This window comes from Anguilla anguilla, chromosome 15, assembly GCF_013347855.1.
Source record: "Anguilla anguilla isolate fAngAng1 chromosome 15, fAngAng1.pri, whole genome shotgun sequence".
NCBI classification, from domain to species: Eukaryota; Metazoa; Chordata; class Actinopteri; order Anguilliformes; family Anguillidae; genus Anguilla; species Anguilla anguilla.
In genome coordinates this window covers 29,478,961-29,492,999 of record NC_049215.1, presented here as the reverse complement: position 1 = coordinate 29,492,999, position 14,039 = coordinate 29,478,961, and the positions used below count along the sequence as shown (strand labels likewise).

Here is a 14,039-nt window from a genome sequence, read left to right as displayed (position 1 = left end):
AGATACTTTGCCTATAGCGGCAGTGATCCTGGCTTGTTTGTGCCCTTGGCAAAATTTCAAGTTAAGCACTTCCATTGTAATGAACGGAGAAATTCTCCTCTATCGCATTTGTTTTTGTTTTTGGCGGGGGCGCCATGGATAAGTGAACGAGGAGCGCGAGCCGTGTGCGCTGCGGCGACCTTACAAAGTTCCCGCCCGGCGCAGTTGCCTACATCGCCTGTTGTCTCAGACCGCTGCTGGCCTGTAGCTCTGTTAAACTGTCGGCTGACGCAGAAGCAGAAGCATGCCCAATAAACAAAGCGGACTCTGTTTAATTCAGTTAATTGTTTCTTGCTTTGGAGAGGCGATGTAATTTTTTTAACAGGGCGTATTTTAAAAAAATAGTTAGCATATAAAATCCGTGCACTCTGCCCATAATCACGTGTACAGATATCGAATAAGTCTTCCCTCGCTTCCAGTAACATTGATAAGGATCTCTGGCCCTGCTTGGGATGCTCTTGCGGAGAAGGACGGTGGGCGTCGAGGTGAAATGTGAGACGCGGGAGTTTCCGAGTCCCGTGCAGAGAGGGTGAAGCGCCTGGGCTCCTGCTCTACGCTCATGTGCTCGTGTGGGACGGCTGAACCCTGATTCCTGTTGGAGCCGCGCGGGGTAAACCGTGCTCATCCGGGCTCTGGGATTGATTAATACACCTGATACTGCCCAGGTCCCGCATTTGAGCCTTTTTCCGTTCTCTGCAGATTACTAACGAGGCCTAAATGCACCAGCGATTATTATTTTTTTTTTTATTGAATTCTGCTGTATCTTAAGTGACCTGCGGTAAATCTGCTTCTTTCCCCTCCTGGCCTTATTTGAGTCTGACCATTTTAACCCCCCCCCCTCCCCCCTTTGTGGCTGTGAATGCGCGCGGTGTTAGAGGTGTAATGGTCCATTGAGCTTGTAAATCTCAGAACTGTAACATGAAATAGCGCTTAATGGCGGTGCCCCCGCGAAGGGAACTGTGTGAGCTTTTTACAGTTTCGGGTTCTGTCCTGTGATGGGAGAGTGGAGATCCAGGTGTGGAGACCGGAAGGGAAAGCGTTGCATTGTGGGCCGGCGCTGCCCTCTCGGTGCCTAGTGAAAGCTGAGAAGCAGTCCCCTGTGAGACGCCGCTGGATGTTATTCTGGGCCTTTCCGTAAGCGAGCGCAGATCCTTCCGTCGTCTCCGGTCGTCCCATGAGCCCACGGGAGACGGAGGGATCAGATATGAGACGGTGGCAGCCATTCGATCTCGCCGGAGTGAGGCGCGGGGGCGGGGGGCGGGGGGGGCGATGGTATGGCGTAGCGACGCGGTGTGTTGAGCCGACCCCCTCCGGATCGACGCACTCGCGGCTCTGCTCCACGGTGCTCAGGAGCGCATCGCGCCTGAACGCGGCCAGCCGCCTGGTCTGCTCACGCTGTGCGCTGTGGATTCGCACACAGTGCACACGGACGTCAGCAACGCGAGCTCTGCACCTTCCGGAATGTTCTCCGCTTGACTGAAGCGAAGGTGCTTATTTATGTAAAGCTGTAATAATGTTGTCAGTTTTTTTATGGCAAGCGACAATACCTCTATGTGTTGGTTAATCCTAAGAAAATAATGGGTTTGCTGAGAGATTTGAATTTAAAAATTAATGAATAAATATATATACTGATTGTGACATGCCAACCAAGTGAAGGCTGGGAGTTGTAGTTCTCCATTATGTGCATGATTATAGTTCTGGTTCTTGCATATTTATACTTCATATGAACTGTACTTACTCTAGCTGATCTGTATTTTATGCTCTGATTTGCAGACCTGTTTTTATTTAACTTGGCATCAGTGATTTCCAGTACAGGGTCTAGACGGTCCTTGCTGTGATGTTTCCAAGCGGAAAATTTATATTTCTATAATTGATGATAGTTTTTTTTTTTTTTCAAATGCAATGCAGTGGCGAGTCAATTTTGCTTGAAAAATGTCTAACAAGTCTCAAAGTCTGAGCAAAACAAACTTAGGAAAACCTTGCTTTGTCTTGACAATTGCAGTACAAAAAGAGTGGAAGCTTCAGTGAGGTGATATCCCTTAGAACAGAGACCAGTAAATGTTTGACGTTGTAGGAAGTTGTGATTTAAATCACAGTCGGTGTTATGTGTCTGCTGTGAGTGTGCTGGAATGACTCCAGGCATTCTATTAAGTTCCTGGGGTTGCTTGTATAAAAGTGCTTAAGTCTGATCTGAGTCATGAGCTGCGTGCGAGTCTCTGTGGGTAAGAGTGTCTGCTGAATGTCAGTAGTGTAGCGTAATGGCAATCATTCATTCAGCATTCAAGTCAATCATAGCTGACTCATTTTCAAGCCTCGATTTCAATTTTGAGTCTTAATTTTCAGAATTCAGTTTTAATGAAAAAGTTCTTTCCAGTTTTTTTTAACCTGTTTCTTCCCTTACGTTTTTCTACGGACGTGCATTAGTTAGAATGCTCACTGTCATTCCCTCTGTGTGTGCTTGAAGGGTCCACACGCCACAGAGTTTGTCAGATACCTCCTGTGGCTACTTTGATTCACCGGCTAGTGCTGTAGAATTAGGCTATTTGTGCTTCAGACGCTAGAACACAAATCGATCGCTCGTTCCTGTTGGTTTTTCCAGCTTGCGTCACCCAACCATATCGCTGTGTGCAGCAGTTCAGTTCTGATGAAGGAGCCCTTTGCTTTGCTTGCTCCATTCTGTCACCCAGCAGTACCTCAGAATATGGAAGGAAAATGCACTTGTGCAATGGCCATTTACAGTTTAGTATTCCAAAAAGGTTTTTTTTTTTTCGGACACTGGGTATTGATCGAGCTTTTGAATGCGAGTTAGCCTATACTTTTCTGTTAATTTTACTCTGTTGTGTGCAAATTTGTTGGAAAATTAGAGCATGCTTATGTTGGCCAAGTGTAAGATGGCTAAGCGATGCCTGGCTTACTGTTAGTCTTATTCATAGACCTGTGGCTGCCTGTGCCACCGATCGCTGGCGTCTATGGTTAGCAGTCTCAAGCCTGTGGGAGCTCAGTCCTCCTGCTGTCCCAGAATGCACTGCGCCTTGCAGTGAGCAGTGTGAATAGTGCTCTCCGTGCTCGAGACTGCCATGGAAATGCTAGAAATGGATCAGGGGAGGAATTATGAAAGATGAAAGATGAGAATGAAGCTTGGTCTCCGTGGTAGTAGTCCGGTATTGACTCCCATAATACTCTCGCCCCCGTGTCCTTCGCTTGGAGCGATGCATTGTGGGCGATGACGGTTGAGGTAGCACAGTTCAGTGTCTGACTGGGACAGATCCGCAAAGCTGTTACAGGTACAGCCGAGCAGACAGGTCAGTCCCCCCCACCGCCCCCCTCTGAGAAAAAGAGATGGATCAGCAGTAACTCTTTTTGTTATTAATTTAGTGATTTTATTTTTCACGCCACAGGCAGATTGTGTTTTTCTTGGGCTTATTTGTGTTTACTATGGTTAACTTTTCCATTTTTAACTTTTAACTTTTGTTAACTTTTCAGGGAGCAACTCGCTCCCTGAAGCTAATGAAAATTCAAAAGGCACAAGTCGGGTAAAACTACCAAAAACTATATTCTGTAGTCTGATATTATTGGTCATTTGGACACGATATGCCCTCTGGGTGAGTCCAAAATTAGCTTTTTCAGTAATGAATTGCACAGTTGGCTCCAGACCAGATATCTTTCAATTTAGCCTTTCTCTGTTCCAGATTTCATTAAATTCTCATTGGCTAGACCAGCTGTCACATGATCATGGACCTCATTCTGAGGGTTGTGTGTCACCAGATGTGCACTTTGACCTAATGTCCCTAGGAGTAATGTCAGCTCCATGTGACCATGTGGAGTCTCCAAACCTGTTAAAATTGCTCTCCTGCTTTTCTGATAGTGCAGTAACACTAGCGGCAGTTAATTCAGCTTTTCCAAATGCTATTTAAAAAAATAATTAAAAAATCCAGTGATGCTGGCCTCTGGCAAATGGATTTCCCTGTGCGTTGTTCAGTCAAATTGATTCTTGGTGAAATTCCAGAAGTTGACTCTCTTTTTAATGACCGTGTTGTTTTGTTTCAGGAACCTGGGAAAGAACGGTTTATCTAACAGCAGCATATTGTTGGACAAGTGTCCCCCCCCTCGACTGCCTCCCCCGCCTTTCCCCTCACTGCCAAAGGACAAGCTCAACCCCCCCACACCCAGCATATATGTGAGTACGCCTGATTTACCCCCCTCCACACGCACACACACACGCACACACACCCAGCATATATGTGAGTACGCCTAATTTACCCCTCCACACACACACACACGCACACACACCTGGCATATATGTGAGTACGCCCAATTTACCCCTCCACACACACACACACACGCACACACACCTGGCATATATGTGAGTACGCCCAATTTACCCCTCCACACACACGCACACACACCCAGCATATATGTGAGTACGCCTAATCTACCCCTCCACACACACACACACACACACACGCACACACACCCAGCATATATGTGAGTACGCCTAATTTACCCCTCCACACACACACACACACACCCAGCATATATGTGAGTACGCCTAATTTACCCCTCCACACACACACGCACACCCACACCTGGCATATATGTGAGTACGCCTAATTTACCCCTACACACACACACACACACGCACACGCACACACACCCAGCATATATGTGAGTACGCCTAATCTACCCCTCCACACACACACACACACACACACGCACACACACCCAGCATATATGTGAGTACGCCTAATTTACCCCTCCACACACACACTCACACACACACACACACACACACACACACCCGGCATATATGTGAGTACACCTAATTTACCCCTCCACACACCCCCCACCCCCCCCCTCCAACCCGTAGCAGACATCAAATAGTTTTCTCCGACGTATCGGAATTATTGAGTTGAGAATATGTGAGGTTTTAACACTGCTCTATCACTGCATCAGTCACAGCCTAGAAAAGGCTCCGGAAGGCTTTGTCACGCTGTTGCCATGGCAAAATTAAAAAATAAATAAAGAGAAGGGTTTTGTGAAATGAATAATCGCACAGTTTCGCGGGCGGGCGGGGCGGCTCGTTTCCCTCCTGTGAGAGCGCCGCCTCCACGCAGGCGTCCTGCTCGAGCGCCCGTGAGTTTTCTTTTTTTTTATCGCAGCGTTTGATTTCTGACGTTCCCTTCTCTCCCCCCAAAACGCCCGCAGCTGGAGAACAAGCGAGACGCCTTCTTCCCTCCCCTGCACCAGTTCTGCACCAACCCCTCGAACCCGGTGACCGTGATCCGCGGGCTGGCGGGAGCACTGAAGCTGGGTGAGCCTCGCGCCCGCGTCCCCGCGTCCTCACGTCCCGTACGGGTGCTGGGCGTGTGTGTGTGCGGGTCAGGGGAGCACGATGGGCCCGCGTTTGGGGGAGGTGTTAATGAGCGGCCTGCTCTCATTGAGCTCAAACTCCCCCTCTGCTGCAGTAATTGGGCCCGCTTCTCTGATGTTGCGGCTCGGTGCCGATCTCACTGGGAGTCTCAGAGAAAGCCGTGCGCCAGAGAACCTCTCTGTGTGTCCGTTCTGCTGCGTGTGTGTGTGTGTGTGTGTGTGTGTGTGTGTGTGTGCATGTCCATGTATCTCTGCGTGTATCTGTGTGTGTGCGTGCATGCGTGTGTGTGCGTGTGTATCTGCGTGTGTACCTGTGTTTGTGCGTGCGCATGTGCGTGTATCTGTGTGTGTGTTTGTGTGCGTGCGTGTGTGTGAGCGTGTATCTGTGTGTGTGTTTGTGTGCGTGCGTGTAGGTATGTGCGTGGGGGGGTGTGTGTGAGTGATGTGTGCGTGTATCTGTATCTGTGTGTGTGTGTGTGTGTGTGTGTGCGCGCGTGCGTGAAAGTATCTGTGTGTGTGTGTGTGTGTGTGCGTGCGTGAAAGTATCTGTGTGTGTGTGTGGGCGTACGTGAAAGTATCTGTGTGTGTGTGCGTGCGTGAAAGTATCTGTGTGTGTGTGTGTGTGTGCGTGCGTGAAAGTATCTGTGTGTGTGTGTGTGTGCGTACGTGAAAGTATCTGTGTGTGTGTGTGTGTGCGTGCGTGTGCACATGCCTGTGTGTGGGGACGAAATTCGATGTACGTTACAACAGCACCACCTGCAGGCTGGTATTGTAAGAAGCTGCAGTGTCCAGCTAAGCCAGTGATTACAGAAGCACTCCTTTATCCGCTCCTGTGCATCCAGCCTCCACTGCTGCTGCAGGGTCCTACAGCTCAGTTACAGGATCACACTGCCTTCATCTGGGCTGGGCGCGGGTTGGAGAGAGAGAGTTTAGCTGAGCAGCTCTGTTCTGGGCCGAGCGCTCACAGCTTGTGTAGTTTGGGGTGGTGGTGAGTGCTGGCCGGTCTGTTGTCTGGGGGGAGGGCGGTGGGAAGTGCTTATGGCAGCTGCAGCCTTCTGTGAAGCGGCTGAATTTGCATGGTTTTTGCCAGAGGCTTTTGTTAGATGTTCTCTGAAACAGCGATACCCTTTGAAAGCATTGTTTGGAATCATTTCCCCAATCGCCCGGTCCAGTGAGTAAGTAACAGTCCGTGGAGAAGAAGCTCACATTTAAGCATTATACTGCAGTGTATGGTCCGTTGTGCTGGAGCTGCATGCCTGTAAAGAGCCTTCCCTAATGCTATTGGGCCGTATATGATATGATGTGTGTGCATTGCGGGTGTGTTTGTGGATTGCATGGCCCTGAGCCCAGCCCCTCGTCACATGACTCTGCTTCCCTGTTCCCAGACCTGGGCCTGTTCTCCACCAAGACCCTGGTGGAGGCCAACCCGGACCACCTGGTGGAGGTGCGCACGCAGCTGGCCCAGCCCACCGACGAGAACTGGGACCTGACGGGCACCCGCAAGATGTGGCGCTGCGAGAGCAGCCGCTCGCTCACCACCATCGCCAAATACGCGCAGTACCAGGCCTCCTCCTTCCAGGAGTCTCTGCGGGTCAGTCTCCCACAATGCACTTCACTGTGTCTGTGTGCCCCGCCGTTGGGTCTGTTTCCCACAGTGCAGTTCACTGCCTGTGTGTGCCCCGCCCCTCGGTCTGTTTCCCACAATGCACTTCATCGTGTCTGTGTGCCCCGCCGTTGGGTCTGTTTCCCACAATGCTGTTCACTGCCTCTATAGGCCCCGCCCCTGGGTATGTTTCCCACAATGCCTTTCACTGCCTCTGTATGCCCCACCCCTGGGTCAGTATCCCACAATGCAGTTCACTGTGCCTGTATGCCCCACCCCTGGGTCAGTCTCCCAGAATGCAGTTCACTGCGTCTGTGTGCCCCGCCCCTGGGTCTGTTTCCCACAATGCAGTTCACTGCCTCTGTATGCCCTGCCCCTGGGTCAGTCTCTCACAATGTAGTTCACTGTGTCTGTATGTAAGTTCATGGTCTATTAAAGGCTTGTCATTGGTTGTTGGCTTCACAGAGGTCTCGTGGTTGAGAGTCAGTGGTCTTTCCTTGGAAGACGGTGCTGTGCCACCTTGTGTTTTTGACTCCTTGATCTGCTGATTCATGGTCACTCTTGTTTTCTGTGAGAAAATGGGGTTCATTATGAAAGAATAATGGGGGGGGAAAAAACTCAACATCCACGTGAAATTCTGTTAGATATGTACTCAGAGAGAGAATTGTAAAATACTTCACCCATATTTTTACAGAGAACCATCCCACTGCCTTCTGAACCTACCTGTAATTTCAAAGTGATGCCATCTCAAACATGCTAAATTACATCTGAGGCAGCAGGTCGATAATGGAATACGGAGCATAGTGTATCTCTAGAAGGTTCTCCAGCATCCCTTGAGGGCTTGGCTCAGTTGAATAGCATGGACTTTCTGAGATGAAACCACGTCCCTTTCTAACCATGTCAGAAAGCCATCATCTATCCGTCTGTTTGTTTTTAATCATCCATATCCCCGGTGTGCTGCGAGTCTGTCCAAGTAAACACTGAGAGGTTTAAAGTATTTTCAGTTTGTGGAGTAGAGATGAGTGTAGATGCAGTATGGTGACATTGACTAAACCCTCCTTTGCGGTGGCTTCAGGAAGGGTTGGGGATTTTCCGTATCGAAGGTTTGCATGAGAAAAATTCAGCTTCTGCTTCTGAGTGGAGAAGAGGGCTGCATTCTCTGACCTCTGTGTCTTTGTTTTGATCTTTGCGTCCTCTAAGGAGGAGAACGAGAAGAAGGGGCAGAAGGAGCTTTCGGACACAGAGTCTACATCCTCAGAGAAGTAAGTCCTGTTCGCTAACGGCGGACTAGCATCGGGCTACACGCCTGACATCCGCTGTGGTCTGACCCTCCTTCCCCTCTTCCCCCTCCAGCTTGGTGCGACGGAGAAAAGGTCCCTTCAAACACATCAAGTTCGGGACGAACATCGACCTGTCGGACGAGAGGAAGTGAGTGCTTTGGCTTTGCCCTCCGGAAACGTCGGGTTAGACGGGGACCTGTTATTTAGAAGCAGTTGTTCTGCAGGCCTGGTGCTGATCGGTTTACCCCAGTGTCCATGTTGTCACTGTCGCTGGTTATCTCAAGCAGGCCCGAACACATGGCTTTCAGAAAAATGATAATTCATGTAAATTTAAACGTCACCGTTTGGAGCCAGTAGCCTGTGGCCTGTGTGGGTTATGGCAGCGGGGGTGCCTGACACAGTGTGCCCGGGGCGGGGGGAGTGGGGTGCCCGCTGGTGGGGGGGTGCCCGCGGGGGGGGGGGCGTAGGGGGTGTGGGGCACACAGTGCCTGGCAGCGCCCGTTAGCTCGCTCTCTCTGACCCGTCGCAGGTGGAAGCTGCAGCTGCACGAGCTGAGCAAGCTCCCGGCCTTCGCCCGCGTGGTGTCTGCGGGGAACCTGCTGAGTCACGTGGGCCACACCATCCTGGGCATGAACACCGTGCAGCTCTACATGAAGGTGCCCGGGAGCCGCACGCCAGGTCAGCGCCCCTCTGCGTACTTGTGTGCCTGCATGCGTGTGTGCATCTACACACACATTCCTGTGCAACTACACGCGTGTGTGTGTGTGCGCACGCAGCCCCTGCTCGCTCATCGGCGTGTGTGTGTGTACACATGCGGCTCTCCCTAATACCATATAAAACCAGCATAAAATCACATTAGCTACACGTATGCTCACCTGAAAGCACTTAGTCAGTAAGGAATAGGACATCTGTTGTTTTCAGTGTTGCACATTCTAGTTTTCGTTAATTTATTTTGGTGGATTCAGAGGAGACGTCTGGTATCTAGATTACGTCCCTAACGGAATTACTCTGTTGAAGAAGGAGGCTCAGCTCGGGAGGCCGGTGTCTTTATCGCTCTCTGATTTCACATGCCTGTATTTTTAAGGTCACCAAGAAAACAACAACTTCTGTTCTGTGAACATCAACATCGGGCCGGGGGACTGCGAGTGGTTTGCCGTGCCGGAGCCGTACTGGGGCGTCATGAACGAGTTCTGCGAAAAGTACGTGAGCAGCGTCGCTCAAACACACTGGTGTTTCCATCTTTAAATACTCAGGGGTAAAAAAAGATCATCTTTGATTGATCACTGTTCACAGCAAAGAGCGTATGCTACCAGGTCATCTGCCCTTGAGTCCCTGTGACGTTGTAGTTCATGTGAATTTCTTTTTCCCTTATGTTAAGCATTTGAGCCTTTTGATGGCCTTATGAATGTAGAACTTTCAGCTGCAATATGACTTCATTCACAAGGTGGTGTTGTGCCCCAACTTGTCTCTACTACATGTGGATCCAGTGAGCTATCGTAGATGTGGCTTTCTGGTTTTATTAAATATATTTATTAAGTGCATGCCATATTTTAAACTGTGTGGAGCAGTCCAATAGGGCGGTCCACTCTCAACATACATGTACTCTGTGTGGCCTGGGGTTCGATTACCCATGACACTTTCTGTACCGTGATCTCTGTCTGTAACCCTCTCTGCTTTCCCCCTGCCTGAATAAAGAGAAAAATACATAAGGAGGGCAGCCTGTATGTCCTTCTCAAATGAAGCTCCATCCTGGTGTCCCCTGGTGACTGTCCGTTGCTCTGTGTCCCATCTCCGCAGGAATAATATCAATTTCCTAATGGGCTCGTGGTGGCCCAACCTGGAGGACCTGTACGAGGCCAACGTGCCCGTGTACCGGTTCATCCAGCGGCCGGGCGACCTGGTGTGGCTCAACACGGGCACGGTGCACTGGGTGCAGGCCATCGGCTGGTGCAACAACATCGCCTGGAACGTGGGCCCGCTGACGGGTACGCTCGCCGGGACGCCCCCGGGAACGCCCTCCTTTAAACGCTCTAATGCGTGTGTGTGTGTGTGTGTGTCCCCCCCCCCCAGGCCCACGCCTGGGCTCCGGCCCCCACGACTACCTGGAACAGATGATCACTTTGTAAAATTTATTTCCCAGTTGTGAGAACATTAGTTATTGTTTTTAACCCATTGATGAGTAGGATTTCTGGAATATTTTTTCAAAATCCAGTGTTCTAGAACTCCCCAGTGTTCAGCTACCAGCAGTGATTGTTGACATCAGCGTTAGAATGTTCAGTTAAGAACATTCTAATCACGTGCTGTGTTTGTGATCTCGCACCTTAAAGGGTTAAAGGGCTAATGGTCTTCAGTAGTAGAGTAGTTTGTGGGACTCCGTTGTTCCTCTGCTGATGTGTGATCTGTCCTGGAATCTAACCCATGCTTTTACCTGCTCCCCCCCCCCCCCCCCCCCACAGCGTACCAGTACAAACTGGCAGTGGAGCGATACGAGTGGAACAAGCTGCAGAGTGTCAAGTCCATCGTCCCCATGATTCACCTGTCCTGGAACATGGCCAGGAACATCAAAGTCTCCGACCACAAGCTCTTTGAAATGATCAAGTGAGTCGACTGTTTTTAACAGATGGATGTCAGCGTGCAGATGTGATGTGATGCTGTCCATCTGTGAACAAGTGCTGGTTCTTGCGTGAATTTTACTGGTTCCGTCTGAAGGTTTCTGTTTGTCTTACTGATGCTCTAGTAGATGTGTTTGTTCTTTCTCGGTTGTAATAATACATATTTGTTGGCAGAGTTGTGGAAACCACTGCCTCAGTGGTTAAGTTGCTTTGACCCGCCCTGTGGGCTGTGTTCTCTGTGGAATGCCACTGTGGGATTTGATTGGACACACGCAAGAGAACATGGGCAGGAGCTTGAGTGTATACTATTGGGCAAAGCACACATCGTCAGGGCTGATGAATGTAAACCGTGTCTGTGTGCTTCTGCAGATACTGCTTGTTGAGGACGCTGAAGCAGTGTCAGATGATGAAAGAGGCTCTGGTAGCCGCAGGGAAAGAGGTGGTTTGGCACGGGAGGACCAAGGACGAGCCCGCCCACTACTGCAGCATCTGCGAGGTGGGTCCCGCCTTCACCCCCGACCGTGCGCACGCCCGTCCCGCGCCCTGCGTACGCCCCGCAGTGCCCCTCTGTCCCTCGCCGTTCGCCGAGACCACACCCACCCCGCAGACTCCTCACTCCCCCGCCCCCAGCCCAGATCATACGCGCCCACACGCGTCCTGCAAGACCCCTCACTCCCCCGCCCCCAACCCAGATCATACGCGCCCACACGCGTCCTGCAAGACCCCTCACTCCCCCGCCCCCAACCCAGATCATACGCGCCCACACCCACCCTGCAGACCCCTCACTCCCTCATGCGTGCCACCCTGCAGACCCCCTCACTCCCCCGTGCGTGCCCCCTGCAGACCCCTCACTCCCTCATGCGTGCCCCCCGCAGACCCCTCACTCCCTCACGCGTGCCCCCTGCAGACCCCTCACTCCCCCGTGCGTGCCCCCTGCAGACCCCTCACTCCCCCCGTGCGTGCCCCCTGCAGACCCCTCACCCCCCCGTCTCTCCCGCCCGCTCCAGGTGGAGGTGTTCGACCTGCTCTTTGTGACGAGCGAGAGCAACTCGCGGAAGACGTACGTGGTGCACTGCCAGGACTGCGCCCGCCGGGGCAGCTCCAACCTGGACAACTTTGTGGTGCTGGAACAGTACAAAATGGAGGACCTGATGCAAGTGTATGACCAGTTCACATTAGTAAGTTGGACATAAGTAAGTTCTGGCATTTTGTTACTTTCCTTTTTTCGTCTAAAATGTATGTCTTAACGTCAGGGTCCAGAATTATGTTTACCGCATTTAAGTATTATTTTTGAGCAGTTAAATTTTTTTTAGGTATTCAATTAACTTCGGATAAACTGGAGATGCGAAATTAATTATTCTGAAATGTTAATCCTTAACTTTTTAAAATGCTCCTGGTTCAAGGTAGATTTGAAATGGCTGTTGTTTACAGTTACATAGCACTAAGGTGGGTGAGAGACAGACCAGGAGCTTTTCAGCTATTATATTGTACTGTAAAGTTTAAATATATATTGTGTTGTAAAGTTTAAATATGTCCCATGAATGCTAATGTCTGAGGCTTGGTCAGCTGAAGCGCTGGTTCTGGCTGCAGTGATGCACCCCCAGCCCAGAACTGAATCCAGTTTCTGGTTTCACAGAGTACAATGCAGAGTACAGTACAGCACTGCGATTCCCTTCTGTTTGTGTTGAAGGTTATCATGCCATCCTAATCCTGACCTTGCCTGAGCCAGTCATGTGTGTAAATCCAGATTGGGTGTGTTATCAGGAGGGCGGGGGGGGGGGGGGGGGGGGGGGGGTTCATTCTGTAGGGTCTTCCCTGTCTCCTTGTGCAGTGGGGAGTGCATTCATTGGGCCCCCCCAGGTTATAGGTGCTCAATGCAGCGAGCGTATCGCACAGTAAAAATAAGCGGCGATTGGCTGCACCTGCCTCTGCTGCGTGCAGGTGTACTTGGTGGGGGATGGAACAGGTGAACAGATGTGACTGGGTGCTCTAGACTGGGGTATGAGGTAGTAGGGGGTTATAAACGTGTTAAAACTTCACGCGCGCGTGCTGACGTTTCTCTCGCCCTTTCTCCGTCCCACAGGCTCCTCCTCCTCCTCCTCTGCCTTCGTCCTCATCTTGACATTTAACGTTTATTGTTCTGTGGACAGTACACATGGACTAAATGAACCGTTTCTGATATTCAGGAAGTGACCCAGTTCTGCACCACTGGTTTCTGTAGCTACCCCCCCCCCTCATCCCCCATCCCCCCCATCTGCCCCCCCCCCCCCCCCCCAACAAAAAGGCTGCTGGCTGAAAGCTGTGTGTCTATGCAACCTGCCAAGTGCGGAGAGTCAGCCCTACTGGATGGGTGTGGCTGCCACCCCTCCCCTGGACTGCTTATAGCTGGTTCAGCTGTACTTATATAGAAAAAAAAAACAAAAAGGAAAAAAAAAAAATATTGGAAAAATAAAAAATGTTTTGTGTATATTATCTGTCACAACTGGCAATGTCACACAGACTACTGACTTGAGAACTTTCTCTCTTTGTATTCTGTTTATGGGCTGATATACATGACTTTTTTCTCATTGAAGTTTTCTCCCTTAAATGAGTACTAGCTTAGCTGGTCTTTTGTATGGTAGATAGACATTTTAAGTCTCTTTGGGCAGCAAAAATCTAAAATAAAAAAACAAAAAAAACGACAAAAAAAAATTTTGTAATGTGAAGAGTTAGGTGATATAATTTTTTACGGCTTTTATGTTTTATCTGTCTTGTTATTTTGAAACATGATGTTAATTTTTGTTCTGTTTATTAGGTAAAAAAAGAGGAAAAAAGAGAAGAAAAAAAAAACAGCCAAGTCACAAAGAAAATGGGTTGCACATAGACTAAGGAATAAACTATAATTTGTGATTTCTTTTTGTTCTGTTTCTAATCTTGATGTAAATTTACACTATTTATAAATACATATTTATTGCTTGAAAATATTTGTGGATGGAATGCTGTTATTTTTTCCAGAGTACCTGCCATTAAATTTTAAGGAGTTTTGTCATTTTAAACACTACTCCCATTACGTTTTCTATATATAAATAAAACTGCTTAGCAAGTATTGTACAGAAACCTACATTAAAAAAATTGTTTTATTGTTTGAAGAATGTT

General features: G+C 49.6%; 1 protein-coding gene across 1 annotated transcript in view; it reads left to right on the top strand.

The window, feature by feature from the left end:
• Positions 1-13,161, top strand: part of kdm6a (lysine (K)-specific demethylase 6A) — an 87,286-nt gene extending 74,125 nt beyond the window's left edge. Inside the window, 12 exon segments of the mRNA XM_035392554.1 lie at positions 4,087-4,216; positions 5,245-5,350; positions 6,795-7,000; positions 8,213-8,274; positions 8,366-8,440; positions 8,822-8,970; positions 9,377-9,491; positions 10,090-10,277; positions 10,749-10,890; positions 11,274-11,400; positions 11,912-12,082; positions 12,988-13,161. Of these exon segments, the coding sequence (XP_035248445.1) occupies positions 4,087-4,216; positions 5,245-5,350; positions 6,795-7,000; positions 8,213-8,274; positions 8,366-8,440; positions 8,822-8,970; positions 9,377-9,491; positions 10,090-10,277; positions 10,749-10,890; positions 11,274-11,400; positions 11,912-12,082; positions 12,988-13,026 (1,510 nt within the window). The 3' untranslated portion in view covers positions 13,027-13,161.
• Positions 13,162-14,039: the final 878 nt, after the last annotated feature.